Raw genomic sequence first — 26,841 nt, forward strand, 5'->3', positions numbered from 1 at the left:
GACCTGAAACACGAAGCTGCAATCCCCGGGCTGTCAACATCCTGACATGCAATCATCTGCAAAGGTGCCAGCCTTGCATCCCATTCAGACCTGGAGCTGACAGTTGTTGAGGACTCCAACGTATCTACTACTACACACGAAGCCAAGTCAGAGTGCAAGCTCGCCAGAAGCCAGGCCGAAATCTTTAAAACCCTGAAAATGCTGCATGAGGCTAGGCCGCAGGGCCATGTGCTGATTACCATACACCTCGAGTCCTCGATTGCTTGATATTCAAGTGGACCGATTACAGGCGCAGCATTACATGCTCGAGGATTGGTGAAGATGAGAACAGGGTTCTACAGTCGCAGCTGCTGGTCTGGTACTTGTCGTGCGCAGGCACATCACAGCGATTGCACAAGTTACGCTGGTGAGAACGCCAGGAGCCAGAAGACCGCTCACGTCATTTCGGCCATTCCGCTAATAGAGCCATGATGCAGCCATGACATGATGCTCCTCAGCCGTTCCACACTAGATGAATCGAAGCAGCAATGGCCAGCCACCAACAAGTTGTGGCAAGAGGCTAGGACTGCCTGCACACATGAGGCCATCATCTGCTGCGCTGCCTGAAGCACGCGCCAAGCGTGGGCTTTAGCGTTGCCGGTTCAAGTTCTTCTGCACAGACATCCAGGCGGTGTGGTTCTTGACAGCAGTTCGTCACATGGAATAGCGGCGGGACGGCAGGGCCCCAGATCTGCGATCTGCACGCGTGTTTGCCATACCTTGAGCATGGCAATCTGTGTCAACGGCGTCGAGTGAAATTAGCAAAAGGTGTCACTTGACTCACTTCTGCACGCGCTTGTGCGCGCCGGGCCTCGCTAGAAACGCCCGTGCTGGTGGGGTGAGCACTAACTTGGTCGTTGGCGGCCTCGCTAGAAGGCTTCGAGAAGCCGTGTCGTGCCGCCCAGGTCCGTTCGCAACGATGGTGGCTCAGGGTGCCGGGGCAGCCCAGAATAGGTGTCTGTTTTTCCTTTTTCGCTCCCGCCGCCTCGACCATGGAGGAGGGGACGACAGGCACGCATCGTACCATGATGACGGAAGGCGCGCTAGCACAGGTCATTTGTTTGCGCAAGCTTGACCAGCACCCTCAATTAAGGTACGTACACTAAGTAGGTACAATCGTAGGAACCCAACGTCACGACGCAAGGAGCCGCGCGCTAGCCGCTTCCAGGCGTCCCTTGCCTGGTCCTCGCCTGCCAGTTTCAGGACGACCGCCTCCCTCCGCGGACTCCTGCCATTCCATGCCATCTCCAGAGTCATCGCGGCCAGCGACGGGGCACGCCCGCTCGACCCACGATGAGTGCCGCCAGCCAAGTGTGCGCCCGCCCCGGGCCTGTGTCGACCAGATACAAACTCAACACCGCCTTTGACAAATCGAGATCTCTCCCAAGTATGGCCTAGCTGGCCGCCACCATCGTACAGTCGCGCGAGAAGCCCTCACCGCCAGACACGGCACCGGAAGGCAGCTTGGCTTGACTCGTGCCTCGATTATTCCCGACCGCACACATGACCAGCGAAATGATACGTCCGCAGACGGATTGCCAGAGGACAAGCTTGACCATGCGCACTATGCCCTTTCCGCTACTTCACCTCACACTGCACGTAGTTGAGGATTGGGAGCCAATTTCAGACTCTGCGGGTCGGCAGTGGGTGACCGGTAAGAGCTATGTGTCTGACAGCCGAGCTTGACATCGAATTCCAGGTGCCAATGGACGACTATGTTCTCGAAAGCATTCTCTAAGGCAGCGAGCACAAATTATATCTTAGAGCCCAGATGTAAGCCATGTGCAAGGCACGGCATCGCTCTGTTAACAGCCACTGTTGACCATAAAGAAGACAGGCATTCTTTGAGGTCTGCATATATTCTGGCCAGCGCTTCCGAGGAGCTACCCAGTCCCTGTCTCGGCGTCCCACGACTAGTACCGACAGCGGCTTGTCGAAGCACAGGCAGAATCAAGATAAGTAGTTCTCCGCTGGCGCATCCGCTTGGCCTTGCTGTAAGTGGTGATCCCGCTGACACGATTAGCTAGCTGCTCTCTATTCTGGGCAAGAGGTAGCCCCAGTCCTTAGTGCCGAAGTTGGTTTCAACTCCCGCCCGGTCTGTGCAGTCTCAGCTGTGAGGCGTGAATTAGCGCAGGCGACAGTCCCTTCGCTCCACCAAGACCACTAGCTCCATTATGCCATAAAATTACTGGCAGGCTGATCAGCCAGGATCACCTAGCAACAGTCATGGCCTCCAAGGCAGGCCTCCCTCACATGCAGCTTCGAGGGCAACATCCAATTACAGGACCATGGAGTCGCAAAATAGTGGATTAATTGGAAGAACGGCCTAGGTGTTACTGATACCTTTGTCGACAGAGCAACATCACGCGTCTGCCCAGCCGTCCAGCCGTCGAGGCAGCTGGGAATTGTCCAGCCAAGTACGAAGCTCTTCCGGCAAGGAAACAACATGATCCATTACCTGAAAGGTACGGGTCATTTTTCCTCCACACGAGCGCCACCTGCGCTGGCAGATCTCCAGGAGGAGCTGCATATGCATGTCTACTGACTGACGATGTGCAGATCCCTCCGGAAACCCTGTGGATCCAGCTGGGGAGAAAACCCTTGATCAACGAAACAACACTGCTATACTGTGGGGCGAAACAATATGCCAGGGACGTGCCCTCGGCACCCACTGCGAGCCGCCCGCTCGCCAGTCTCCTAATCCCCGACGGTGTAGAGAGGCTTGGAGGGCGTGCATAAACTCTTGTGTCCGCAATTACACTGGGTGGGTCTGGAGTCTGTCGTGATACGGAGCCTTCTGATCAGCATGTGGTTTGCAAAGATGGCGTCCTGCGCACGGCTTTCCCGCTGTGGATCTGCCAGACAGGGCCAACCCTGTCGAACCAAGACGTTGTCGCGGCTACACGGTTCGTGGCAACGTTTCCAATTGTACCCGAGAGGCACAGGGAGCCTTTGGTCCTTCGTTATTCCAGCTAAAGCCAAGCGTCTCTCGTGCTTCGATCTGATGCTTGCCTGTCAATTGCTCTTGGCGCCAGCAATTCAGAGCTCATTCCAAGCACCATCCGGTGCCAGCCCTCGAGGTGTCTGCCAGCTCCATGCGGCAGATCGGCAGAGCTATCGAATCGCGAGTCATGAATGCCATACTAAATCGACGCCACGATTCCTGAAGTGCGAGTGTGCCAGGGAAGACTTGTCTAGCAGCCAACGTCGACGTCGCTCGGTGTCATTGTGGAGTCCTGATAGAATACAGACCTAGTTGGCTTGCAAGGCTTCATGTTGGCTTTCTCCCGTCGTGGACTCGACTCTATTGCCAACTTTGGGTATTGTATGCCGAACTTCCCCTTCCAAAAGAAGCACGTTCCAGCTGTGCGAGTGCCGCCAGAGAAAATGGTCGGAACCGACTCGCAGGACGGCGAACCACGTGTACACAAAGCCACCATGACGTGACGGTGGCCTGGTCGGGCTAGTCGTTGGTCCGTGTCGCGCCAGACCAATTCATTCTATGCTGGGAAGGGACCTTCTGTGCTAGCTTCGCCCATCCAAGCCGTCGTACCACCTTTCAGCCCGAGGAGCATGAAGCAGCCTGCGGCCAAGGTAGCTGCTGTCAGCTATCTCCTTCCGAAATGCGCCCACCTGACTCGGCATGGGCTGGGGCAGGCAGACATCGACTCAGAAGAGATAGAGGCTTGCTAGCTCATGGAGCTGGTTGTGCGGGTGATTTCGATGTTCACAAAGTAATGGTGGCTCGGTTGCGGCCGCCGTGCGTCCGTCCTGGAGAGAACTTGATTGACACAGCGCGTGGCCCGCCCGTCTGTCCCGCACACCTCAACATGGCATCCTCCATCAAACGAGTGGACCGACCACGGCACAGATACGCATGTTCATGACGCGTGCAACAACCTTGCCACCGGCTTGGCTACTTATGCATGCAAGACGCGGGGATAGTTCCTCGGTTTCCTGCGAGGTGTTCGCCCAAGGGACCAGGCTGCCGTGCCGTGTGCTGCGTCGGTGAGGCCAGAGGACCTTGGCATACCGAGACATGATCTGACAGGCCATGTGCCATGTTTTGGCATGGCTGGGGTAGAGTTGCGAGCGTTACTTGGCCAATCCAGAAGACCTTTACCACCGTGGAACTCGATGCCACGTCAGCTTCGCCGCCAAGCGCACCAGCAATGATTTGCGGCCATCGCTCATGTGACCAACCTGTTTGTTGCCATAGGCTCATGGTTTCGCAGCATTGGCTGGAACACGCCACTAAGCTTGAATTCATGGCACAGGAGAGAAGCCGCATCCTCCGCCCCGTCAGCCTCGTGAGGGTAAACAACCTCTTTTTGCGCAGCCACGGTTCCGGGCGCACGGTTGATGTTTCACCAGACGGACGACCCTGATTTTTGTCTCTGCCTTTTGCTCTGACCCCCCTTCCCCTCAATGCGGCTCTGTCTCTCGTCTCATCTCGCCGCGCTTGGGCTGTTGTCTCCGGGCGACGCTGCAGCGGGTGCCTGTGTCAAGTGCGCATGCTGTGCCTTGCGGAGGTCTTGGTCGCAGGTCTGAGCACTATTGTGGCGCTTTGTGACAACGGGGAGATATCCACGAGGGTGTTTTCGTCCGTGGTTGTCAAATCTGTCAATGCGCGGATGCGGGAACAGCACCAACGTCAAACTTTGTTCCCACAATACCTTGTGTGAATAGATACACCCCACGAGACAGGTCCCAGACCTCCGGGTCGCATATATATCTCAGACGCCGGTGCTTTCCTGCGGGCATTAAATGCGCAGGTTCGCAGCGTATGGCATTAGTGACAGCCTCGCAGATTCAATTAATTGGAAAGGCGGGAGGCGCCGTTAGTTGTCAATGCGGACAGACTGCGGCCACACTTGTTTATCTTGTAATATATCGCTGCTTCTAGACTTGTGTTTTTGCGCCCGGCGGGTTTTGTTCCAACGCGGGGTTGTTTAATATACTTGAATTGCTGATGACGTTTTCCCCAATTGGAAGATTGTGGCTAATGCGTTTCACGAGTCTCGACATGTGGTCTTGTTCGCATTGTGATGCTGTCATGTTCAATGCTGGTGTTGCCCTTTTTTTGCTGGGATTTTTCTTTTCTGCGCGTGGCGGGGTTTTCTTGAGTTTTAGCCGTTCCCTTGTTTCCGATCATGATGACATCTCGCCTGCAAATTGATTTTTCTGCGCGCTGTGGAGAGGCGCCTTGTGGCTGTATAAAGTAGATATTGATTTTTTACCTTCTTGCGCGCCGTGGAGCTGTCAATTTGTTCGACGAAACACCCAACCTGGTAGTACCCGGAGGAGTACGCTTTGTGTTTTCAATGACGGGGCAGAGCGGCTCTGATTGCAAAGGTCATTGGACTGTGCTCGGCGGCGATCGGCAGCAGTGCACAAGAAAGATGTAGAGTAAGACAAGAGAGCCATCCCTGCGAGGTTGTAAATGCCAGTCCCAGAGTTATCAAACCCATCTACCTGCCTCGGTGACTAGGTGACGAGCAGTCAGCCTGCGACTTAAGAAAGACAGGTACTATCTAGAGGATGATAAGTGACTGCCGACTTTCAAGTCTGTTGCAATAGCTCTGCCTTTCCAAGTCAGTCTGAATGTGAAGCTGTGACGAGCGCAGCCATGTTTCCGACAGAGTAATCCTTGCCACCAGGTGGTGTTCTTTGGGGACACGGGGGTGTGGCCAAGTCAGGTTACGAAGTACATGCTCCAAGTCTTCAAGAGTCCCAATAAAGCTACAAGAAGCATCAACGTACCGTTGATTGCTAATGGGCAATGAAAAGCCACTCGTTCTGTGCTCTCTGACAGAGTTATGCAGATAAGGTGTCTGATCACGGGAATCTCTCCACAGGACAGGAATATGTGTGCATGTGGTTTAAATCGTGGCAAACTCGTGGAGTCAATGTTGGTATTGGAAACTCCCTGACATGGACTAAATGTAGATGCGGAGGTCTTCCGTTTTATTTATTCATGCCTTCCAAAGGGGCATGATAGTTTTTGTTGCGTGACATTTGTAATAAAATCCATTTCTCTGCGATGTGGCTTCTTTTTAGTATGGCTACCGAACTTGGTCAATAAGAACAGACCAAGTATGGGACATTTACACATCAAGAACAATGGAATTTCTGAGTAAGAAATAGATGACGCTTGAACCTCTCGAAAAGAATTGATGCCATGATTCACAAAGTTGCATCGCGGAAAACCCTTATGTTTTGTCTCATGTAGTGTATTTTATCCCCAGTAGCTGTGCGTTTCATTGCGTAATTGACATGACCAATCACGCATATCATGCAAGTGTGCATATCGCTGCCCCTTGTATTCCCTCACGCTCCGTCCTACCCAATTGTCTGATGTATTGAACCCCGACGAACGGCGTCACGTGTTCGAGTTACCCGCTCTCGAGCGCCGGTCTAGATGTGAGTTCGTAGAGTCATGAATATTCCATCGTCCGGGATTCAACCGAGTGGGAATTGCCTGCTTGTGCCCAAATAGTATTCTTCAGCCCAGGATCATAAACTTGGTATGTATTTTGTGTAGTTGGTGCCGGTGGCACTTGTCGACCCGCGCTTGTATCTTGTTACGCTCAGAGGGGTATGCGTAAGTTGTCTTCGAATAGGCGATCATTTGATCTCGGGCTAGATCTGAGCTCTCTTCCGTCTCGCGTGCATGTGGCTGGGTGCGGTTCTCCTCCTCCCATTGGTAATTATACGGCACTGCCATCTCGCTCAAGATTGTCCCGAATATTGTTGCGTTGGTCGTGGTGATGGTGGAAGTGCTGTTTCGACCATGGCCATTGTGTTGTGTGACGTCGAAGCCTCGCCCTTGTCTGGTCACGGTCGAACTGTTCCAGGCTTCGTTATGCATGGTGGGACGCAGCTCATGAGTTTTGTTGGCATGCTGAGCATGGATTTCTCAAATTGGTGGCTGTATTCTGGTTGTGTCGTGTGTTGAGTCCAGCTTGGTTTGGGTGAGACTGCAGCGCTCCAGAAGGTGGGCTACTCCTCCCATTGAGCTTCCAGCATCGATTTTGCGATTGATCGACCTTGATGGTTTTGAGCTGACGCCGTTGTTGCGGCACTGTCGCTTTGACGAGCCCCCTTAAGCCCATATCGAGCCTTGGTATGATTATGGTGACGAGCACATCGGCGTGTTGGGTGACAGTGAGGAGAGTCGATGAAGACGGCGGAGAACAGTCTTCATAAACTTTGTAATGCTGAATGGCTTGCGCTTCTGAGATCCCGAAGAGGTCTCATACACCCGGTCAGTTTGTGGGCTCTTGCTCCTGGTGCTGCCGGTCGAGGCTGTTTGAGGAGTGGGGACCATCTTGTGGGCTTGCAAGCGGATGAAGTCCTGGAACTCGATGTCTTCCTCAAGGGGTAGGTGAGGATCTCTGAGAAAGGCGTAGCGTATCTCGAGTACTTTGACCATGCGAGACGTCGTGACGGTAGAGAGATCCTGGGCCATGTTGCGCTCGTGATCCATTTTGACGCTTCCGACGTCGCACATGGCGGTGTTTGTTGTTTTCTTATCTGCTTCGAAATTGGCGGCAGAACTTTGCCTTTGGAACTGAACTCGAATATTTGATGGCCACTTAATGTGCTTGTTGAGAGAATGATGGGTATGATAGTTAACCCGAAGCTGTACCATGAGAACAATAGAAAGTGCTGTGTGCGGTGGACGGCGAGCCCAGTGCATCTGATTATGGGAATCAAATGAGGTCAATTTTGGTTAAATGTCACTGCAGTAGACTTTATACGTGAGCGAGAGATCTCTCGGAAATAGGTCATGCCAATAGAGTTTACGGAGAAATCGACAACAGAAAGACCCAAAACGCCCACCAGGGAACACGTTAACTTGGAACGATCCACCAGATGACGTTTCATCGCGGAGATAGGCTCCTATGTGTCGTTACTTTTCTAGACAACGAGAGCTCAAACGTCTCGCCGTGCGGCCTGGTCGACTCCCAATCTCTGTGATGGATGAAACTCAGATCCTTTAACTAACAACAGACTTGTTCGAGCTTGTGGGTGGCTTTACATAACAGAACAAAATGGTGCAACAGAGTCTGGGAGCCAAAACTGTTCGTTTCGTGCGGGCACTGTCCGTGAAGCACATCCATGGTATAAAGCGGCCTGGTTCAGCTCTTTCAGAGAAATCCACCGAAGGCTCCCGCGACGGCCGGCACGGGTTGCTCTCCGACCGCCATTCAGCTGGCCATGACAATTAACCTAGGCCAAGACGCGACGGAACGCACGTTTCAGCTTTCCGCGGTCTCTCACACAGCGTCGAAAGAGGCCGAAACCCAGGCAGAAAGGTCACTGACTGTCCACCGATATCTTCTGCCCAAGAACAGTTTCGGGTCAATTCCACAATCAAAAACACATGTAAGATAATAAGCCATAGCGAAGGGCTTGTGCCTGCGCGGTCTTGATTCTCTCTCGAGCCTTCTGTATACGCCATCAAAAGCTCAATAGTTACCTAGCGACTCGATGGCCTGGTCTCCACCTTACATCGTGTGCCTTGAACTAAGGAATTATGTACATGTTCTCATTTGTTGTGCTGCGCTCATTTCTTCTGCTCCTCGGTCTTCTCCTCAGGCTTTGGTGTCGGTAGCTTGAATGACTCAGGCTTCCGATCGGTACCAGGGCCGACAGGCTCCCAGGCAGTGGAGCCGCCTTCAAAGTTGCGGAAGGCCTGTGTGAGCTCGAGAGGCTCGGTGACGATGCGCTTCTTCTCCTCGTCGTATCGGATCTCGGTGTAGCCAGTGAGAGGGAAGTCCTTCCGCAATGGGTGGCCCTCGAAGCCGTAGTCGGTCATGATCCGGCGAAGATCAGGGTGGCCAGTGAAGAAAACGCCAAACATGTCGTACACCTCGCGCTCGTACCAGTTTGCGCCGTCGAAGAGAGGGGTGATGCTGGGGACGGGAGTCGCCTCATCGGCGTAGGTCTTGACGCGGATTCTGGAGTTATGCCTCACGCTGAGCAGGTTGTAGACGATTTCGAAACGCTGGTCCTTGGTGGGGAAGTCGACTGCTGTGACGTTGCTGACGAAAGTAAACTCGGCAGCAGTGTTGTCTGATGATGGCAGCAAAGAACTCGTCAGCACTTGGTGGCCCACAACACGACCTTGCTCACACGCCGTGTGCTAGACAGATGGACCTACACTTGAGGAAGGAGAAGACAGGGATCACTCCAGTCGGAGGGATGTAGATGACGAGCTCGTCCTTCCAGACGGAGAACTGCTGGACATATTTGGGCAGGCAAGACATGAGCCAAGCGCCGTAGCGGTGGAGGTTGTCGGCCTTGGACTGGAACTTGTCGGCCGGGTTGACAATGGGCGCCTCGAGCTTCTTGGGGTGGTCGCGAGGGGCGTGGCGCATGTTGGAGACGTCGTTGGGCATGGCGACCTCGCTGCGACTGGCGGTGCTGGCGATGCAGCGGACAAACTGGAGATCGCGAGACGCCTGGACGGCGGGCCGCGCAGGCCGCAGGGCGGTGGCCAGGGCCCGGGTGCGAGAGAGCTTGCTGGCCATGATGCGTGGACGGCCAATTGGAGGGGTTGGCAATCGCAGCGTTGCTGATGTCGTCGCCGTGGTTCAGCAGCAAGAAGTTGGTTGACGTCGAGACAAGATTCGGCGACGCTCTGCTCCACGGGTCAGGTCAAACAATTAGTGGCTGCTGATTGGCTGTGGGGGGCGAGCTGCGGCAGTCGTTGACGCTTGATGGCGGGATGACGAGGGGATACTTGTGCCGCATGCATGTTTTTATGGCCGCTGCAAGTACCTCTGACTCTGTCCCCACAAATACTGGAGATCGACGAGAGCAAGGTGCTGGCACCTGGGCGGCCAAGAGCACGTGTACTCGAGACGAACATGCACGCATCATGCTCGAGAAACACGAATAGATATGCAAGATACTGGGCGAAATGAAGCAGCTACAGACCGCTCAACTGGGATACAAGGTGAAGGCAACATGCATGTCAGGTGGCCCTGCCGATGGTCCAGAGATGACCAAAGGCCTTTGTGTGGCTGACATATCCCGCCTGCCTGAGGCTGGTGGTGGTGCTGCTGTGGCGTGGCGCGCTCAGTCAGGCCTGCCGGCCAGCTCCTGCTGCCCCGTCAGGCCGCTCCCGCCCTGTGCCGGCCCCGACTCGCCCGCCAGTCTATGGCCTTCGATTGATTCTTCCTCCTGGGGCCCACCTGCACCTGACCTGCCGCTGAAAGTGGCCTGCCTCATACTTTGACCCGTGGCTGCCAGACCTCGAAACCTGCACACCTTGAACTCCTTGCTTTCACAGCTTCCCTCCCACCACCCGATCACCACAACCAGCAGCCCGCACAGCACGGCTATTCCCAGTCCTCTGCGCAGCCTTGTGCCCGTCGTCAAGCCGTCCATCCAGACTCACGCCGCCGTCCGCCCTTTTCCCGCTGTCGGCCATCCTTTTACCGACCGCACGACAGGATCTCGATCACCAACGCGCTCCAGCTTCCCGTTCACGACGCTGAGACCTCGTCACCCTACCTCCACGGCATAGGCACACGTGCGAGCTTCGGTCGTCTGTCTGGCTCTGTGCTCAAACATCACACCCGTCACCATGGCGCCTCAAGACTCCTTCATCGACGATGAGGACGACACATGGTACGTGTGACCTCAAACCACCAGCATAATCAGATTTCCGTGCTGTTTTGTCTATGCAAGCCACGTGTACTGACTGCCTGTCAGTCCTCTTTGCATCGAAGAATTTGATCTGTCCGACAGGAACTTCCGACCATGTCCTTGCGGCTACCAGGTACGCCATCGGAACTCCCCAGACTTCTAATGCGCTGCTGTTCCTCTGCATTCTGACACTACTGCGTACAGATCTGTCAGTTTTGCTTCAACAACTTGAAGAACAATCTGAACGGCTTGTGCCCTGCCTGCCGCCGACCTTATGACGAAAAGACCATACAATGGAAGGTCGTCACGCAGGAAGAGTAAGTCACGCCACAACACCTGGGACTGGTTCTTGGTCCGCCAGCTGTGCGTGAGAGAAATCGACTGACATGGACTTGCAGGGAGGCTGAGTTCAGATTGAACATACAAAAGAACCAGAAGAAGCGAGCTACCGAGCAACGACAAAAGGAAGTCCAGAAACGCGAAGCCGAAAAGGAGAACCGAAAGAATCTCGTTGGCGTTCGTGTTGTTCAAAAGAACCTGGTTTATGTGACCGGTCTGACACCGACTGTCCGCGAAGACGAGCTCCTCAAGACGTTACGGAAACCCGAGTTCTTCGGCCAGTACGGCAACATCCAAAAGATTTCCATATCGAATCGCAAATCTGCAGAGGGACAGCCTCAGTCTCTTGGGATCTACGTGACCTTTGAGAGGAAAGAGGACGCCGCTCGATGCATACAGGCCGTAAACGGTTCGCAAAATGGCGACCGCGTCCTCAAAGCCCAGCTCGGCACAACGAAATATTGCTCGGCCTGGTTGCGTCACGAGCAGTGTGGCAACCGTCAGTGCATGTTCCTCCACGAGCTCGGCGACGAGGAAGACAGCTACACGAGACAGGACCTCTCGTCCCTGAATAGTGTCGGTACCCAGCGTCCGCTCTCGACGGCAGCTTCCTCCTCTTCACGTTCCGCTTCACGACAAGCAGCACCTCTTCTGCAAGCCGCCACTGTTGGCTCTCAACCTATGGCACGCTCTAATAGCAAAGATGGTTCTGATTCAGGTGATGGCCCTGCTCTGCCAGCAACGGCAAGCTGGGCTCGGAGTACACAACAGCGCAGCCGGCGTGGCAGCCATGCGACCAGTGCCACTGCGGCTAGTCCAGCTATATCGCAATCGTTGCCCGCGACAACCGAGTCCGTCCGCGAGGATCCAGAGCACCCCCCGCTACCAGAGCCGTCGACAAGCCGCAAGACAGAGAAGCAACCTGCACCTTCGACCAAGTCCAAAGCCAACAAAAACGCAGAGAAGCCTCCCGCTCCGAAGCCCAAGTCCGACGCTTTTGACTTTAGCATCGTTCTCAAAATTCTTGCGGCGTGTCCGGCGGATGCTTTCGCGCCACCCAAAGAGGCTGAGGACGTCTTCCCACCACTTTTCGACATCCACGGCGGCCAGCGACGTAGAGCACTGCGCGTCGAGGAGGAGAACCGCTCAACCGAGCAAGAAGAACCAACCAATCAAGTAGAGCCTTCCGAGGAGGAGCCTGAGAGTGGCAGCTTGGCGCTTGGAGGAGAACCTGAGGACAGAGAGCCAAGTCGCGACGGTGCTTTTGGCCAGAGGCGCAACACGACACAGCCTCCAATCCAGCGCAATAGCACCGAAGGGATTTTCAGCCCAGCTATCGGCTATGGCCAAAGCTCCACGCCCAGCGGCTCCGTGGGAGGTCGTTCCATGACCCCCCAGCAGTTTCTCCAAGCCAGGGGGAGCTTTGTTGATCAGATGCCGCCTGGCATTGCTACCCAGCAGTCGTCTCTGTTTCAGGGACAAGGCCACTCACGGGGACATTCGCGATACAGCTTCGCCAATGAGGGCACTTCCAACTCCACAAAGGTCAACCTCGCGACCGATCCCCGGATTATGGCTCAACAGTCGTCGATGATGCCGTCATCCTTTCGTGCGCAACCTGGCAGTCAGTTCTACAGCACCTCCATCCCCGGCCCGCCTCCGGGGCTGAAATCAACCGGAACCCCCCCTGTCGGTGGCATGTTTGGCCAAGGGCACGCTTTTGGCGGATCAGCCTTCAACGACGCGGCTTCGCTTGCGGACAAGTCGAACCTACTTCAACTTTTGAATCGAGGCCGGACTTCGGGCAGCACGCCTGCGCATGACGCTGGAAAGCGTGAGTACTTCTCTTCTTTTCCGAATCAGTTCCCAAGTTCCTCTTCCTCCTCTACCCTTGCTCCTGCTCCTGCTTCGGGCAACCCGTTGGCATCGCTGTACGGTTCTCAACCGGTAGCATTCCAAGACTTCGGACCAAAGCAGAAGAAGAAGGGGAAGAAGCACAGACATGCTAACACTTCCTCCTCTGGGGGGAGTGGCTTAGTAGATCTTGCGGACCCGAGTATCCTGCAGGCGAGAATGCAGCATCAGCAACAGGGCAACGCCGCCGGAGTTGGACACGGGCTTTTTGGGGGTCAGTCTCAAGGTGGGTACAATCCCAACATGATGTATGGCGGCGGTGGCGGTGGCGGCAGCGGCGGCGGATACAACAACCGATGGTAGCCTCGCCAAGGAAAACAAATGCATAGGGAGCGTGGGCAACGCTTGTTTCTGTCCTGATTTTATTTCTCTTCCCATTGGTTTTCTTTCGTTGTCGCACAGCGCATGAGGCACATCGCCGCATCGGTAATATTGCCGCGGGTTGAAAGGAGGGGTTTCTCGCCAACCTGGAGGGAGTGTGATTTTAGCGAGCATTGCAGAAGCATGACCTAGGACGGGTCGGAACCTGCACGTCGCCGAGGCCCAGCAGGCTTCCTCTCCGGTGTCTTTGTGACACCTGCAGGTTTCCGGGCTCTTGATCCTTTGGCGTTTCAGTCTTTCTTCTCAAGCATTGCCCAGCCACGGTTTACTTCAGGCCGGCAGGCAGGCCATGGTCGTCTTCCACGAGAGCATCATGTACATTAACGCGAAACGCAAGCGCCAACCAACGGCCAGCCTCAATATAGCATCTATACCCTCAGTATAGCACCGGTATCATGTACAATGTGGAAGACGACGGATGGCTGGTGTCGCGTGAATAACCCGTTTGCTTTCAGTTGTTTTGACATTCCTTGTAAAACTCGCGTTGCGCATGCAGAGCTAACATCAGCTCATAGCAGACGACGACGACCTGTCCTTTGGCGAGGCAATAACCTCGATCGACGCGCTCGTGTCTGACGATGACCAATTCGCATTTGATCCGCCTCTGTCCCTAAAGCCTGCCGGGACAACGACACCAATCATTCCGCCTGGGTTCGATCTACCACAACTTCACCCTCTGCTTTCCATGGTGGAGAGAAGTCAGACGCCAGCCTCGCAAGCCCAAAACGACAAAGCGGCGAAAACACAACCACAGACACGCCCCGCGACACCACTCGTGGCAACGCCCTTGCGAAGCACGACGCCGCTTGCAGTGGAGACGCTCAGCAAACCATCTGCAGGCAGCTCGGCCAAGAAGACGATCAAGGAGCTGGCAGCAAAGAGCGGGCTGTCTTCGGACATTGCAGCACAGGCGGTGAAAGAGGCCAAGCCGAGCACCATGCTCCAGGAGGAAGACTTCCCCACGCTGGGCTCTGTCAAGACCGCCTCACCACTCAAGACCAAGGCAGTCTCGGGCAAGGTTCAGGACGTCAGCCGAGGCACTCCAGAGAAGAAGAAGAGGAATGCAGACCCGGCAAAGGCTAACAAGGGCCAGTCAGCTGCTGCGCCGTCCGAATTGGTCGAACGTCCTGCGCTGAACACGCTCGACATTGCTGCAGCTACCAAAGGTGCAGCCACGCCGGCTGATATAAAGAACGACGATAAGGTCCCAGAAGCCAGTGCGCCAGGAAGCTCGCCAAAACCGAAGTCTCAACCGTCGTCTGCTGTGCCCTCTGCAATCTCGACACCGACCCTTTCAACCGCGACCATCTCGTCACCCCTTGCGAGGGCTGCACCCAAGACTCTGCGTCTCGTCCAGACTCCCAAGACAGAGACGCCGCCAGCCATCCCTCCTGCGGCGCTGGCATCCATTCGTGCCGCTGGAATCGGCGGTCCAAACAGCCGCCCTGCCACTCCTGCCACTCCTGCCACCGAGCTTAACTCGGAGACAGCCTCTGTCATCAGTGCCTCTGTCTCCGCCTCGCGGACAAGCTCTCCGCCCCCTGCCTCCAGAATTGGTGCTGCGGCTGTCCGCACTACAACAAAGAGCCAGCAGCGCAAGGAGCGCAAGGAAGCTTCCAAGAAGGCGGTTGCGGATATTGCCGAAACCAAGCCCGTGGAGACAGAGGTCGAGATCGCTCCCATTCTTGGCAGAAAGAAGAAGCAGAAGAAGGACAAGAAAGTCATACCGCAGAGTACCGGCTCCACAAGGCCGCAAACACCTCTGGACCAGAAGAAGGATACATCGGCATCGCAAGGCGGTAACTTGCAGAATACAGAAGGGTTGTCATCATCGAAGACGGCAGCGGAGGTTAAACCTGCTGCAGCTCCCGCCTCGCCAGCTAAAGCCAAAGAAACCAAGGGCAAAGAGGTGCCCCCCCAGCCCAAGAGCCCCGCCCAGGTCGATACTTCGATCCGGTTGAACGAGTCAACCAAGACTACCGTCCTTACTCCCGATTATGTGACTCATGCGCCCGAGGTTAAGAACGAGCAGCCAATTGAGGAAGACCTTGGCGAGATCCCCAGCATCTCTGATGTGCTGCAAAAGCTTGCTGAAGACCGCAAAATTCCAGCCGTCGAGAATATCAGCCTGTTCAAGTCTATCCAGGGCTTTCTCCAGCGCACCGAGCCTACACCCAATGCCCCTGTCACCGCGCCACCTAACCTCAAGTCAATCATCACCAAGGAAGACGAAGAGCGGCTTAACGCCTTCCAGCCCGTGCGGAAAATCGTCAACAACCAAACAGTCCTGCTCACTCCCAACGGCGACTGCCTTCTCAACCTTTCCCAGCAGGAGGCGGACCGTTTCCTGGAGCTGCAAGACCGCCTGCGCGCAGACAGCGCCCTGCCGACGGCGTTTGCGGCGCCGAGATACGCTCCCGCAAGCGGCTTCAGCCTGGTTAAGAACCGGGCTGTGCCCAATGGAACACCGTCCTTCTTCCCGGCCGGGCCTGATAATTACCCCAGCGATCCCGTGGGCAAGATGCACCGTGAAGAAGCCATCAGCTGCATCAACCAGCACGTCCTGCCGTCGCTAAATCTTGGCAACTACAAGTCCATGGGGCCTAATGCCAACTTCACCAAGAACGTGAACCTGCAGCAGCTTGCGCCATGGATCTATCCGCCGTCCGCGGACAGCGATGACCTGCGCCGCATGTTCGGCGTGCGGCCCGGCGACGACTTCGGCCCCGGTGACTACCAGGGCGGCAGTGGTGGCAGCCCGTACGACGACCCTCTTGGTGTCGCCGGGCCCGGCGGGATCCCACCGTTGCCTGGCGCGCCCGGCGGTCCGTCCCCAGCGATCGGCTCGACACCGCTGATGAGCGTCGATGAGGCCGAGACGGTCTGGGCTTCGGCCAAGAAGCAGCACGATGCCATTGACAAGAAGCTGCGGCAGCTACTCGCCAAGAACCGGCGACTACTCGAGATCCATTGACTAGCGGCCGCCCTGGGGGTCTCCATCCCCACCGGCGACTCTTCTTCACAGCCGGGCTGGGGTGCCATGGCTCCTGCACCTCCGACCATGACCCTCGCGATGCTTGGCGGGGCGTTGCTGCACGCGGACCCCTTGCTCGTGGCCACCGTCATGTGCGTCCGGGTCGCGGCCGCGGCGGCCGTCGTCGTGGCCGTGTTTGTGGCCAAGAGCCTTGTCGCGGTGCTCGGCGTCGCTGGGTATCTGTACGATATTACGTTCTCCAAGGGGCCCACGGCGGCGGGAGCAGAATAGATGATCACTCTTTTTCGCGCGGTCGGTCGGCTCCTCTCGGAGCCACCCCCAATATTCTACTCCCCAGTGGCTTGGATGTTGCCGCGGTGATGATGGCCGGGGTCTATTTGGAGGGGTGCGACGAATATAAAACATTTCAGGTCGCGCAATGGGCCGTGTACGATTTATTGGCAGATTTAGCAGAGCATATTGTTCGCACCCAGGAAGACAAGAGATATCCTCTGTTGTATCAAACATGTACCATTAATTCGAGGAGGTCCAGCACAATCGGATCTTTACTACTAGAGGGAAAACAAATATCCCAAATAAACCCTACCGAGGAGGGCCGGACGAGGGAATAATGAGAGAGGACTGAAGGAGAGACGCAGAACAGGAGCACTGGGGGTTGCCCGGTCTGGACTTGGCTGGACGGGGGCGGAGGATGTGGGACATAGAGTCTCTCCATCAAGAACCGTTGCGTGTGGCGGCGATGCTCTTCAAGATTTTTCTCATGTTTTGTTTCGTGAGTGGGTGAGTGTGTGTGTGTGTGTGTGTGTGTATGTGTGTGTGCGCGTGCCATGCCACGATGGTTTCTCGATCGTCCTCCACGTGGAAGTGAGAGTTAAACGAACCGAGCAGCAATGGGAGGTTTTCACATGTGCCAAAAGCTATGGTTCTTTTCAACCGCGGAATCCCGCTCCATGTGGAGACCTCGTCTCTACATAGTCTTCTGCTGCTGCTGAAATTACAATCTGCTTTATAAAGTCGCGAATCATGCCTTTCATGCTATCGTCTTATCATCTCAATGATCCACATCGTTAGAAGAACCGCCACACCGAGTCAACACTCTTGGTACTCTTGAAGCGCGCGTACCACCTGCATAACGGGAACATGATGACTATGACAAGAAGCCAGACGCCCCAGAATGCCCAAATGCTCTGTATGGCAATCAGGGGCTGCCCATCGAGAGGGTTCTTCTCGCCAGGGACTTCGCGACCGAACAGCTTTGTCAGGATCGAGCCAGCGCCGTACACGACAAACTGGTGGACAATGTAGAAGAAGAGGGCAGAGTTGCCGAATGTCAGAAGCACGGTGAGGAGCGTGGTGAAGGCCTTGGCCAAGGCTCGCCGAGCACCGGCGGTGCCGTCTGACGCTGCGGAATCTGTGATACTCGGGGGGCTGGTCTTTGGGAGGTATACGCGCGGGACGCAGTCCAGAGCAGTGAGAAAAAGCAGGTTCACCGACAGGGTGTAAGCGAAGAAGGCGACGTCTGGCGGATACTTTGTCAGATAGAAGAACGCCTGTGGCGAGGCGAGGTATTGGTTCCCGTGTCTCGGGTGGCCGATGTCTGAAATGCCTTGGTCCGGGGTGAAGAAGCAGTCTTCAGATAAGTTGCCGAAGTGAAGCAGGCGTGTGAGTACAAACACGACAGCGAGCACCAGAGACGCCACAAGCGTGCCGCTGCGGATGCGAGCAGGTGTGGCCGCAGGATGGAGCACAAGCCTTGCGTAAAGCAGACCAGCTATGGCGAATGAGAGCCAGCCCATGGCTGGGAATATCGAGATGACACGATCTGTGACGTAGACGTGGAACCAGAAATCAATGAAGCCACTGCCAGTCTTGGGGAAAGGCTGCGTGTCTAGCGACCCATCGGAGTTGGTCGAGATGCACCGCCCGCCATTAGGTGACAGCCAGATGTTCCACCAAATGGTCACGCCGACGAGGACTAGAATGAGCAAGTTATGGATGTGGTACGAGGTCCTCGCCCCTGGTGCGTCCAGTGACCCATTCTCCCTTGAAGGAGAGTGTTGTCGCTGCAACGAGGGCAACAGGGGGCGGAGGGCTTCATCATCTGCACTAGCGTGGCTCTCGACATTTTGGTTGTCCTTTTTCCCCCAGGCCAGACGGGCCGCTTTGGTGACGGTACTCGCAAGAGCAGGCTCCGTCTTGCTAAAGAGAAGCCAGAGCAAGCCAACGACAAGATAGTCAAAGCCGAGCGCGAAGAGGACGACGTTGAGGAACCAGATGGTACCGAAACCCATGGCCATGCCCATCAGCACTGTCAAGACTGTGAGCACGCTGGCTCGGATGACAAAGTGGCGCGTCACGGCGAAGGCGGACCAGCCGAGTCGGGAGCGGGAGCGGCCGAAATAGACGGTGCCCATGCCGAGGAGGAAGAAGAAGCCCGGGGCACAGAGATGGGTCATTGTGCGGATGGCATAACCGATGGGACGGTTCCAGCGGGTGATGGGGATGCCGTCGAGCTCGATGAGGGAGCCCTGGGCGTGGGGCCACGAGTTGATGGCGCCGACGGTGTGGTCCATGGCCATGAGCAGCATGAGCAGGCCGCGCAGCAGGTCAGGGCCGACTGCCCTGGCCGTGGCGGTCTTGACGTTTTCGCGGTTGTTCCTGAGGCTGTCGGCCATGATGGCGGCAATTCTGTGGTCCGCCGAGAAGCCCTGGCGGCCAAGCGAGGTGCTCGTCCCGTAGCCATTGCGTGCTGCGGCCGGGCCGGGCGTGCCTGGGCCGTCTCCGCCGGCACCGGTGCTGAACTGCGTCTCTTGCGGCTCCATGATGTTGACGGCGTGCGTCTTGATCCTCACAGCAAAGTGGGAAGAGAATGGAAGGGACAGGCTGGGAGATGCCCGCCAGCTCACTCAAGAAAAGAAGACGGAGACGGTGAGTGAGTGGGTGAAGAGGGTGCACGGGGCAGCCGCTGGCACAAGGTCCAGGCCAGGCCCGTGTCTACAACACGGCGATGGGCATCTCTGCATCATCATTATTGTGTGTCATCCTGGAGCCGGGGAATCCATTGCGAGTCGTCCAGGGAAGTGGAAACGGGGCGGGCCGTGGCTGCCTGCCTGCCCGCCCCGAGCCAGATCCACCCGCCGTCAAAATCAGTGGCCGAGCGGAAGACCACGCACACTCGGTGACCGCTGCCACGACACGTCTACCCTGGTCAAAGCAAAAACAAGTCACCCTGCATCCAGAGACTGGAGACGCAGTGTCTGTCCATCATGGCGCCGGTCTTTGCGGTAGTTACTGCGTGCCTGCCATTTTCGGATCTCGACAGGCACCACCAAAATCCAAAGTACTTGTGTTTAGGTGTGCCCCACCAGCCAGCACTTATACACACAAATCTTGGCCTGAGGCCGCTGAGTAGCCTTCCGTCGCCTCGACCGCATCCATGATACATCATCATCGTCGTCATCATCATCATCCTTTGCTCCCTGCCTTCACTCCTTGTAAGTCGCCGTGTGCACATCGCGCTCGCCCACCCCCGGCGCCAGCGCCGCACTCGACGCATACGCATCCACGTGCGTGCTCGCAAACTTGCGTGCCGGCACGCGGTTCTCAAACAGTATGTCCAGCTCCTCGTAGGTGCGGCCCTTGATCTCGGGCAGCCGGAAGTACGCCCACACAAACATGCACGCCGCCGTGCCCGCCCAGAAGAAGCCCGTCTTGCCGCTCCAGTTCCACGCCGTCGGGTTCACCATATACGGCGACAGCACCTGCGACACAATGTTGATCAGTTGGTACGCCACCCGCGCCAGCACCACCGACAGCGGCCGCAGCCGGACCGACGACGTCTCAGAAGTGATCGAGTACTAGCAGGACGCGCGTCAGAATGTCATTACAAGTCGTCTTGTGATCTGGCCTGGTCTCTGGACATCACTTACAGCGAGAGGGCCAATGGTCAGCGAGTAGACAAACAGCCAGGCCACGCATAGCCCGCCAGATGGCCACAGGGCGTTCTGCCCCGCAGACACATTCAAGACGCCAACGAGGAACAGCAGCAGCGCGAGGACGCCCATGCCTGATACATAGATGGTCCGCCGTCCGAAATAGGTAATCAGGAACCACGACCTACAAGGTACGACGAGTTAACATGCCAGGTCAACTTTGGGTACAACCATCGTGACTCCGTTGGGTCGGGTGCACTTACAGACAAGTCCCGAGGAACGCCATCCCCTTGGCACCAAGGCTCAAGTCAAATGCCCTCACCGTGGGCATGCCCGCACTCGTGAAGAAGTAGGTCGGCGTGTACGCAAAGCTGCTCCCCGACAGGATCTGGCCCATGAACGTAAAGCATACAATCTCGGTGCGTCGCAGGTTGGTCCCCTTGAAGCAGTCGAGGTACGACCCGCCCTTGGTCGCCTCCGACTCCAGCTTGACCGTGTGCATCATCATGGCCAACTGGTTGTTCATCTGCTCTTGCGTCTTGTCGCCGCTCAGCCGGGCAATGGACCGACGCGCGTCTTCGATGCGGTCCACTCGTACGAGGTACCAGGGGCTCTCGGGGGCAAGGTAGGCCACTATCATGAGGGGAAGGGGCCATAGCTGTCATGCGCAAAGTCTTTGTCAGGCAAAATGTCCGTCAAGGTCAGTTCTTTGCGCGCAGACGTACCCATTGAATCGCAAAGGGGACCTTGTAGCCCATCTCGCCTGGGATGCTCAGGCAGCCGCGGAGGACACCAGTGGCAAGAAGCTGGCCAATCGCCCAGCACAGGTTGACATAAGTCGTCAGGTAGCCCTGTCAGACAAAGCTTGTTAGCCTCCGGGTATACATCAGCAGATACATCGTGCGATCTGTTGTCGACATACACGCAGGTTTGTGGGGCAGACTTCACTAGCATATGACGGGCATAGCGTAGCAAAGACACCCCAGGATAGACCGCAGAGGATCTGGCCACCGAGCAGCATGGCATTGTCCTTGGCGAAGAAGACGACAAAGATGAAGGCATTCAGACAACCCATGGCACCAATGAGCACCCAGCGGTAACCGAAACGGGAAATGAGATACCCGTTGATCAACCCGCCGAAGATGGCACCGACAGTACTGCCCATGTTGAGCCCGGACTGCCAGGACGCGGGGACCTCCCAGCGGTTGAGACCTGGATAGTACTGGCCAAACTTCTGTTGGAACTCCGGGTAAGCCATGAAGTTTCCGATCAGGATGGTGTCGTAGCCCTCCATAATGATGGCCATGGAGATGGCGATGGACCAGAGAGCGGCTTTGCGGTTCTCGCGGAGCGCTTGGAGAAAGGTCTGGGCGTGCTCATCATCAGTCGCCTGCTTGGCCTCGTAGAGCGCGCTGTGGCCCAGCTTCTCCTCGAGGACCGTGTCGGCGACCTTTTGGGCCGTGCTCAGATTGTGCCTGTCCGCCATGATGGGTTGTTCTTGTTGCTATTCCGTTCCTGGGGGAAAGTGGACAGAGCCTTGTCCGGCTGAGCAACTTGGGTAGGATCTGGCTGGAACTTGTATCCGCAGCTTGAGGATCGTATCCCGGGCAAGTGGTCACGCAGGGGCACTCTTAAATATATATGCAGATACACTGGCCACCATATTGTGTGCTAGTCCCAAATCCTGCCGGTTGGACTACCTGACCTGTGCCTCACACATGCATTCAACCAGGCTCTGCGCGCCGGCAGCCCTTTCTTCCTTTGGGCGAAGAGGTCGAGACTAGTTCACCCTGGCCTCCCCGCACTGTTCCGTGTGGTCGTCCAAGTAAATCTGTGGGGGATAACATACGACTGGTTCAGGGAAGAGGCTGGGGTACGGGAAGCTCCATCTGGAGAATCCCTGCTGGTTTCCGGGGGGGAGCTTTTGCGCATCTGACTGACAGGATTGGGAATGCCGGTCTTGAGTGGTGGGATCGACGCAATGCCACCAGTCGGGCAGCGCCCATTTAGCCTAAGAGCCCTCCCTAGTCCCGGTGCTGGGAGAAAGTGAGAGAGAGGCCTTTTTGCACAGTGGTGGTACGGCGCGGTGGTGTTTGTATGGTTCTTTGCCGTCTGAGGCTCGTGTGCTCTTGACAGCATTGGAAGACCGCCCATTTCCAAAGAATTGCTTTATGAGGAGGGAAGAATAGTTGTAACATCCTGGACTCGCAATGAGCTTAATCCGTAACGTGGTGGAAGGTGTGTGAAGACGCGCAAGAAACTGCAAACAACAACGACACTTGCCTTCTGTTGTATCCCCAAGCACGACCAAGTTCGAGGGGCTGCAGCAAAGGAAAAGAGGAAAAAACGAAGCTTTGCTCCCGCTTCTTCTTTGAACTCGGGGAATCGCTGCATTGGCGCCCGAGGTGTAAGCCGGAGAGCACTCGGCGAGCGTAATTATGGTTCCTTCTCCGCAAATCCAGATCCCCGGGGTTGTTCCCCCCCCCCCCCCCCCACACACACACACACGCCGATCATCATCCATCAGCCACCCCACGGGGATATATATCGTCGTTGCACTTGGCAACCCTGCGTGTCTGCCGCAACTGGATTGCAAGGCAGGACACCGACGACACTGCAGCTCTTGGCTGGCGCAACACACAAAACGAGGACTTCGCCTGGGCCCAAAGACTCGCGCTCAATGGTCATGCAGCAGGAAATAGTAGTAGTAGCGCCAAAACACCCAAGTAAGAGCGCGTAGGTAACAAAAAACCTCGGCAATGCCCAGTCAATTGGTTCCGCCCAGAACTTCTACGAAACCCCCCAAGCGCTGTTGTCCCGGGTCCATCCAGCGTGCAGGTTCTTTTTCCTGCTTCTTTTCTTTGGGGGACTCAGGGATCATCACATTTCGTCGTTCTTTATAAACGGCTTTCTCACAGGCCAACCGAACTGGCAAAAACCACGGTGTAGAGTTGCAACACTTCGTAAGTGCCCCACAGTGAAGGCGTTTCTTTCTTCTGCTGGAACCGAGCCGGGTGTGCGGCCTGAGATAGAATCCTGTCGTCGCACGTCTTCGAAGACAGGGTAGTCGGTTTTGGTTTCCACGGGTTTAGGTCCCAACAGCGCCAAAGCCGACTGCATGCCTGGCTTTATAATTCGATCCGAAATAAAGGCCTCCGAGCGGAAACTCGACCAGCCGAGAGGGCGGTGGACCCTCAAAATTCAGTTAGTCGGTGGCAGGCTTGCCACCACAATCACCGAGCTAAACCGTGCTTGCCGTTGTGGTTGTCCCTGGTGAATGACGACGGACCAGGCTTCTGTCTGTGTGAAAAGGGTATATTCGCGAGAATTCTGTGTTCTAGTTCAAGGTGTTTCAAAACCCTCAAGATAACAACGCCCATGCACCAAGCAAAATAATGGCACCCGCCTACAATAATCCATCCATCAAGAGCCCTCATAAATGTGCCGGAGAAGGAATCTCACGGGTGTCGTACCGAAACCTGAGTCGTGTGCTCCAATATGGGCCGCTCATCCGCCTCCTTTCCTTGCTGACGCAGCCTTGACCGGTAGTGGTGATGTATATCGTCGTCAGCCGTGGTGTCGCCCAGTTCAATCGCCTCCTCGCTACGCGCAGCATTGCTCTTCTGACTCTCTACATAGAATGTCGACGTGACCTGCACGCCATCAACGCCACCATTACGGCTCGTATGCATCGTCGCAGACGCACTGCCATAGGCTGACTGGTTCGTCTTGCGCTCCACCTTTTGGAAACGTTTCGGCACAAAAGTCTGGTACATGGTTGTTCGGAAGGTCTTGGTGGTGCCGAAGACGACGAAGACCAGGAAGCCCGATGACACTCCGGGTAGGTAGACAAGATTCTCGCCGAATGCTCGCGCTGCAGATAGATCTGGCTCGGAGCCGATGCTGGCGGCGTCCTTAGTACTCGCTGCGTGGCTGGCCTGGAACAGGACTGTGACAATTTCGTAGGCGCTCAAGACAAAGAAAGCAATGGTGAAGCGCATCAGAAGCCAGCGATCATAGATGGACGACTGGCCAGTGGCTTGAACAGGGCGGGCATATGGATTCCAGGACAAGAGCTTTCGTCGCGTGTAGATGTATTTGCCGAGGATGAATGCCAGAAGGAAAGACGTCAAGGCCAGACCCCCGAGCACTGTGTTGGCGCAGGGCCACATTGTCAGTGGAGTTATTGGGATCGACTCATTCAATGCTGTGGACATCGACTTACTGCAGAAGTCAAAAACGACCAGGAATGCCACAGTGGACTTTTGAATGGGCGGCGCAGCAAGCAGGCTCAACATGATGGGTGGGAACACCCACGCAAAGACCTTTGTGGAGATTGTTGAGTGCTTGACGAATCTTGTAAACCTGTCCACATCGGAAAAGCCAAGAATAGACTGGGCCAGAGTAGAAGCCCTGAGGGAATGTCAGCTTAATCTCTTGCAGGAACACAAGATTCAGAGGGCAACATTGACTTACCAAGAAAGAGACAGCAGCGCACAGACATTGTAGCTATACGCCTCTACGAGGTTATTAGTGAAGTGCTCATCGGTATTGGTCGTGAATGTGGACACAGAGAGCGTCGTTATGCCCATGGAACGTACGGATATAGAACAGCCCTAGGTCCAGTCCTTGTGATTGTCCAGAGACGATAAGCTGTGGCGAGCCAGCATTTTCGATAGCAAATCGGTGTTGGTCCCATTTGACATCTTCCCAGCTTATGATGCCGTGAAGTTGCTGTGCAATACTGGCTGAAGTGCCGAGGAAGACTGAAAAAGCCAAGAGGCCGACATCTATATTTGGCGGGTGGTCAGCCTTTTGCGTCGCTGGTGCGAATCGCGTCTGCAAGGACAATCACTTACAACTCGTCTTCTCGGCGTGGACAGACACGAGCCATAGGGATAAGATGCAGCACGCGAGACTCAGGAACGAGTATATGAGCACTCCGACTGCGCTTCCAAGCGCTTCGGGGGGGTATTGTCCGCTCATTGTTCGTCCTCTTGTCGAAAATAGGTTGAATAGCACAGTGAGGAGGCTGGCGGACGACAAAAGACAGGAAAGGTCAAAAAAGCAAGAAGGCAAGAAGTTCCATGTGGCAACGACCCTAGGCTAATATTCGCCGGTCCAGTAATCGAAGGCCATACATGCCAGCTTCTATTGCGCGTGCCTGGGCTGAAAGCGGCAAGAAAAGTAGCGCCCAAGGGGTGGGCGAGATCGAAGCTAGCCGTACTGCGCTTGGTAGTGCATGGACTTCTTCTGATGGTTCAGATTGAACGGGTAGAGATCACAATCCAGCCTGTCAGACCTGTGCCTGTGGAGCCCAAGAACGTGGCTTGCCAGGTTGGGCTGAGGGAACAGGAGGTCCGACCACACTCGGCGTGGCAGGGAAAGGGGCCTGCTCCGGCGCCAGAGTATTGAGATGATGAGACACTGAGCCTAGGCTAGCCTGATGCTGCTCTCAAAGCCCGGATGGAGTGCCGGAGAATAGCCCCAAGCGGCACAGCTTGCGGCGTGACTGATGGGACTGCAGATCACTGGCGTGGAGAGCCACGACGATCTCCCGAGCCTGCTCGTGTTCTCGTGGGCTTCCTCAGCTTGAACTGCTCATCACCCTCCTGCAAAAAACAAAGTACCATCCTCATCTCTGAAATGTACAGCCTGCGGCCTGGCCGAGTTGCTTAGGTGAGAGTTTGGGCACGAAGTCGTGTGAGGCAGAACGCAGTGTCCATGCCGAAGTAACAGCTTGCACCGCCAGGCTTAAGCGGGACAAGAGCTTAAGCGAGAGAAGAACTGGAAGCCGCTAGAGAAGTCTCAGAACCAGTGCTAGCGGGGCGACTTCGGGCACGACTCGCTGCCATCGTATCATCCTTCAGGCGCTTAGTCGTCACTAGTGTGCGCGCGAACCTGCTTGGGGCAGTCGAGCCGCTCACGCTTCGTCCGCATTACGCGAGGATCTAGTCTTAAATAGCCATGTGAGACCACGACGACACACTTCTTGGAGCACGTGAAACAGGCGAGATCTCCAGAGACGCTCGCTGCAAGTGAGCGACCGGAAGTCTCTGTTACCATATGCTCCTGGGAGGGTTAAGTTTGATGGCCCGTTTAGGGTGTGTCAGCTCCTGACCCGAGCACGAAGCTCGCCGTCATAGCAGCAGAGGAGAACTGATACCAAGCGAGGTATGCGTGCGCATTCCTACGCGATAGCAGCTGTCTGAGCGTCGATAGTGTTGTCGTCGACCACCTTGCGAGTCAAGGTCTGTTGCGCCACAACCGGTGAGGCCGCGTGCTCGCCAAGCACGACGGGGGCAATGTGCGACGCGGCAGCCCGACGCCGCAGAAGCAGTCCCGGAAGGCTTCCAGAAGCAGGCGCAACAACTCGGGAGATTAGCAGAGCAGCCCCGGCATCCGACGGTGTTCCTCGCCACGTGGCTGCCTCGGGGGACTTGCGAATTTGTGGCTGCGTGCAATCTAGCTCGGTGCGCCATGGGATTGGTGGTTTGCTGGCGTTAACGGTGCGGCCGCGGACATTAGTGCTGAGCCAGAGCGCTGCAGGCTCGCTCGTCTTGAATATGGTCCGGTGGT

At 56.0% G+C, this 26,841-nt stretch overlaps 6 protein-coding genes across 6 annotated transcripts; 2 read left to right on the forward strand and 4 right to left on the reverse strand.

Moving 5' to 3' along the window:
• Positions 1–8,525: 8,525 nt before the first annotated feature.
• Positions 8,526–9,676, reverse strand: B0I36DRAFT_9365 (uncharacterized protein). The gene is made up of 2 exons (XM_046163613.1): positions 9,209–9,676; positions 8,526–9,120 (listed from the first exon to the last, which is right to left on the reverse strand). The coding sequence occupies exons 1-2, from the start codon at positions 9,576–9,578 to the stop codon at positions 8,612–8,614; spliced, it is 879 nt and encodes a 292-aa protein (XP_046018426.1). The 5' UTR covers positions 9,579–9,676; the 3' UTR covers positions 8,526–8,611.
• Positions 9,677–10,639: 963 nt separating this feature from the next.
• B0I36DRAFT_232781 (uncharacterized protein) lies at positions 10,640–13,257 on the forward strand (the record flags this gene model as incomplete). Its single annotated transcript, XM_046149172.1, has 4 exons — positions 10,640–10,683; positions 10,768–10,834; positions 10,906–11,018; positions 11,100–13,257. 4 exons carry the CDS (start codon positions 10,640–10,642, stop codon positions 13,255–13,257), a joined length of 2,382 nt encoding a protein of 793 aa, XP_046018427.1.
• Positions 13,258–13,624: 367 nt separating this feature from the next.
• On the forward strand, positions 13,625–16,309 carry B0I36DRAFT_357683 (uncharacterized protein; the record flags this gene model as incomplete). The annotated part of the gene is made up of 3 exons (XM_046157842.1): positions 13,625–13,650; positions 13,721–13,767; positions 13,851–16,309. 3 exons carry the CDS (start codon positions 13,625–13,627, stop codon positions 16,307–16,309), a joined length of 2,532 nt encoding a protein of 843 aa, XP_046018428.1.
• A 760-nt stretch (positions 16,310–17,069) lies between these two features.
• On the reverse strand, positions 17,070–19,411 carry B0I36DRAFT_310553 (uncharacterized protein). The gene has a single exon (XM_046152264.1). It carries the CDS (start codon positions 19,150–19,152, stop codon positions 17,398–17,400), a length of 1,755 nt encoding a protein of 584 aa, XP_046018429.1. The 5' UTR covers positions 19,153–19,411; the 3' UTR covers positions 17,070–17,397.
• Positions 19,412–19,697: 286 nt separating this feature from the next.
• B0I36DRAFT_310557 (sugar transporter-like protein) lies at positions 19,698–21,886 on the reverse strand. Its single transcript, XM_046152265.1, has 5 exons — positions 21,185–21,886; positions 20,988–21,113; positions 20,526–20,920; positions 20,260–20,446; positions 19,698–20,187 (listed from the first exon to the last, which is right to left on the reverse strand). Exons 1-5 carry the CDS (start codon positions 21,746–21,748, stop codon positions 19,816–19,818), a joined length of 1,644 nt encoding a protein of 547 aa, XP_046018430.1. The 5' UTR covers positions 21,749–21,886; the 3' UTR covers positions 19,698–19,815.
• Positions 21,887–23,551: 1,665 nt separating this feature from the next.
• Positions 23,552–25,488, reverse strand: B0I36DRAFT_9455 (uncharacterized protein). The gene is made up of 5 exons (XM_046163629.1): positions 25,122–25,488; positions 24,864–25,052; positions 24,739–24,781; positions 24,488–24,675; positions 23,552–24,412 (listed from the first exon to the last, which is right to left on the reverse strand). The coding sequence occupies exons 1-5, from the start codon at positions 25,246–25,248 to the stop codon at positions 23,721–23,723; spliced, it is 1,239 nt and encodes a 412-aa protein (XP_046018431.1). The 5' UTR covers positions 25,249–25,488; the 3' UTR covers positions 23,552–23,720.
• Positions 25,489–26,841: the final 1,353 nt, after the last annotated feature.

The sequence above is a fragment of the Microdochium trichocladiopsis genome, assembly GCF_020744255.1.
Source record: "Microdochium trichocladiopsis strain MPI-CAGE-CH-0230 chromosome Unknown B0I36scaffold_1, whole genome shotgun sequence".
Taxonomy (NCBI): Eukaryota; Fungi; Ascomycota; class Sordariomycetes; order Xylariales; family Microdochiaceae; genus Microdochium; species Microdochium trichocladiopsis.

Bases quoted from the DNA above. Each gene is read 5' to 3' on its own strand.
- B0I36DRAFT_9365 (XM_046163613.1), bottom strand. From the start codon at position 9,578: ATGGCCAGCAAGCTCTCTCGCACCCGGGCCCTGGCCACCGCCCTGCGG. The intron at 9,121-9,208 runs GTAGGTCCATCT...TGCCATCATCAG, and splicing joins TGTCTTCTCCTTCCTCAAGT to ACAACACTGCTGCCGAGTTT.
- B0I36DRAFT_310553 (XM_046152264.1), bottom strand. From the start codon at position 19,152: ATGGAGCCGCAAGAGACGCAGTTCAGCACCGGTGCCGGCGGAGACGGC.
- B0I36DRAFT_310557 (XM_046152265.1), bottom strand. From the start codon at position 21,748: ATGGCGGACAGGCACAATCTGAGCACGGCCCAAAAGGTCGCCGACACG. The intron at 20,921-20,987 runs GTACGTCTGCGC...TGCGCATGACAG, and splicing joins TCCCCTTTGCGATTCAATGG to CTATGGCCCCTTCCCCTCAT. The intron at 20,447-20,525 runs GTAAGTGCACCC...CGTACCTTGTAG, and splicing joins GCGTTCCTCGGGACTTGTCT to GTCGTGGTTCCTGATTACCT.
- B0I36DRAFT_9455 (XM_046163629.1), bottom strand. From the start codon at position 25,248: ATGAGCGGACAATACCCCCCCGAAGCGCTTGGAAGCGCAGTCGGAGTG. The intron at 24,782-24,863 runs GTACGTTCCATG...ATAACCTCGTAG, and splicing joins CCTAGGGCTGTTCTATATCC to AGGCGTATAGCTACAATGTC. The intron at 24,676-24,738 runs GTAAGTCAATGT...ACATTCCCTCAG, and splicing joins GCGCTGCTGTCTCTTTCTTG to GGCTTCTACTCTGGCCCAGT.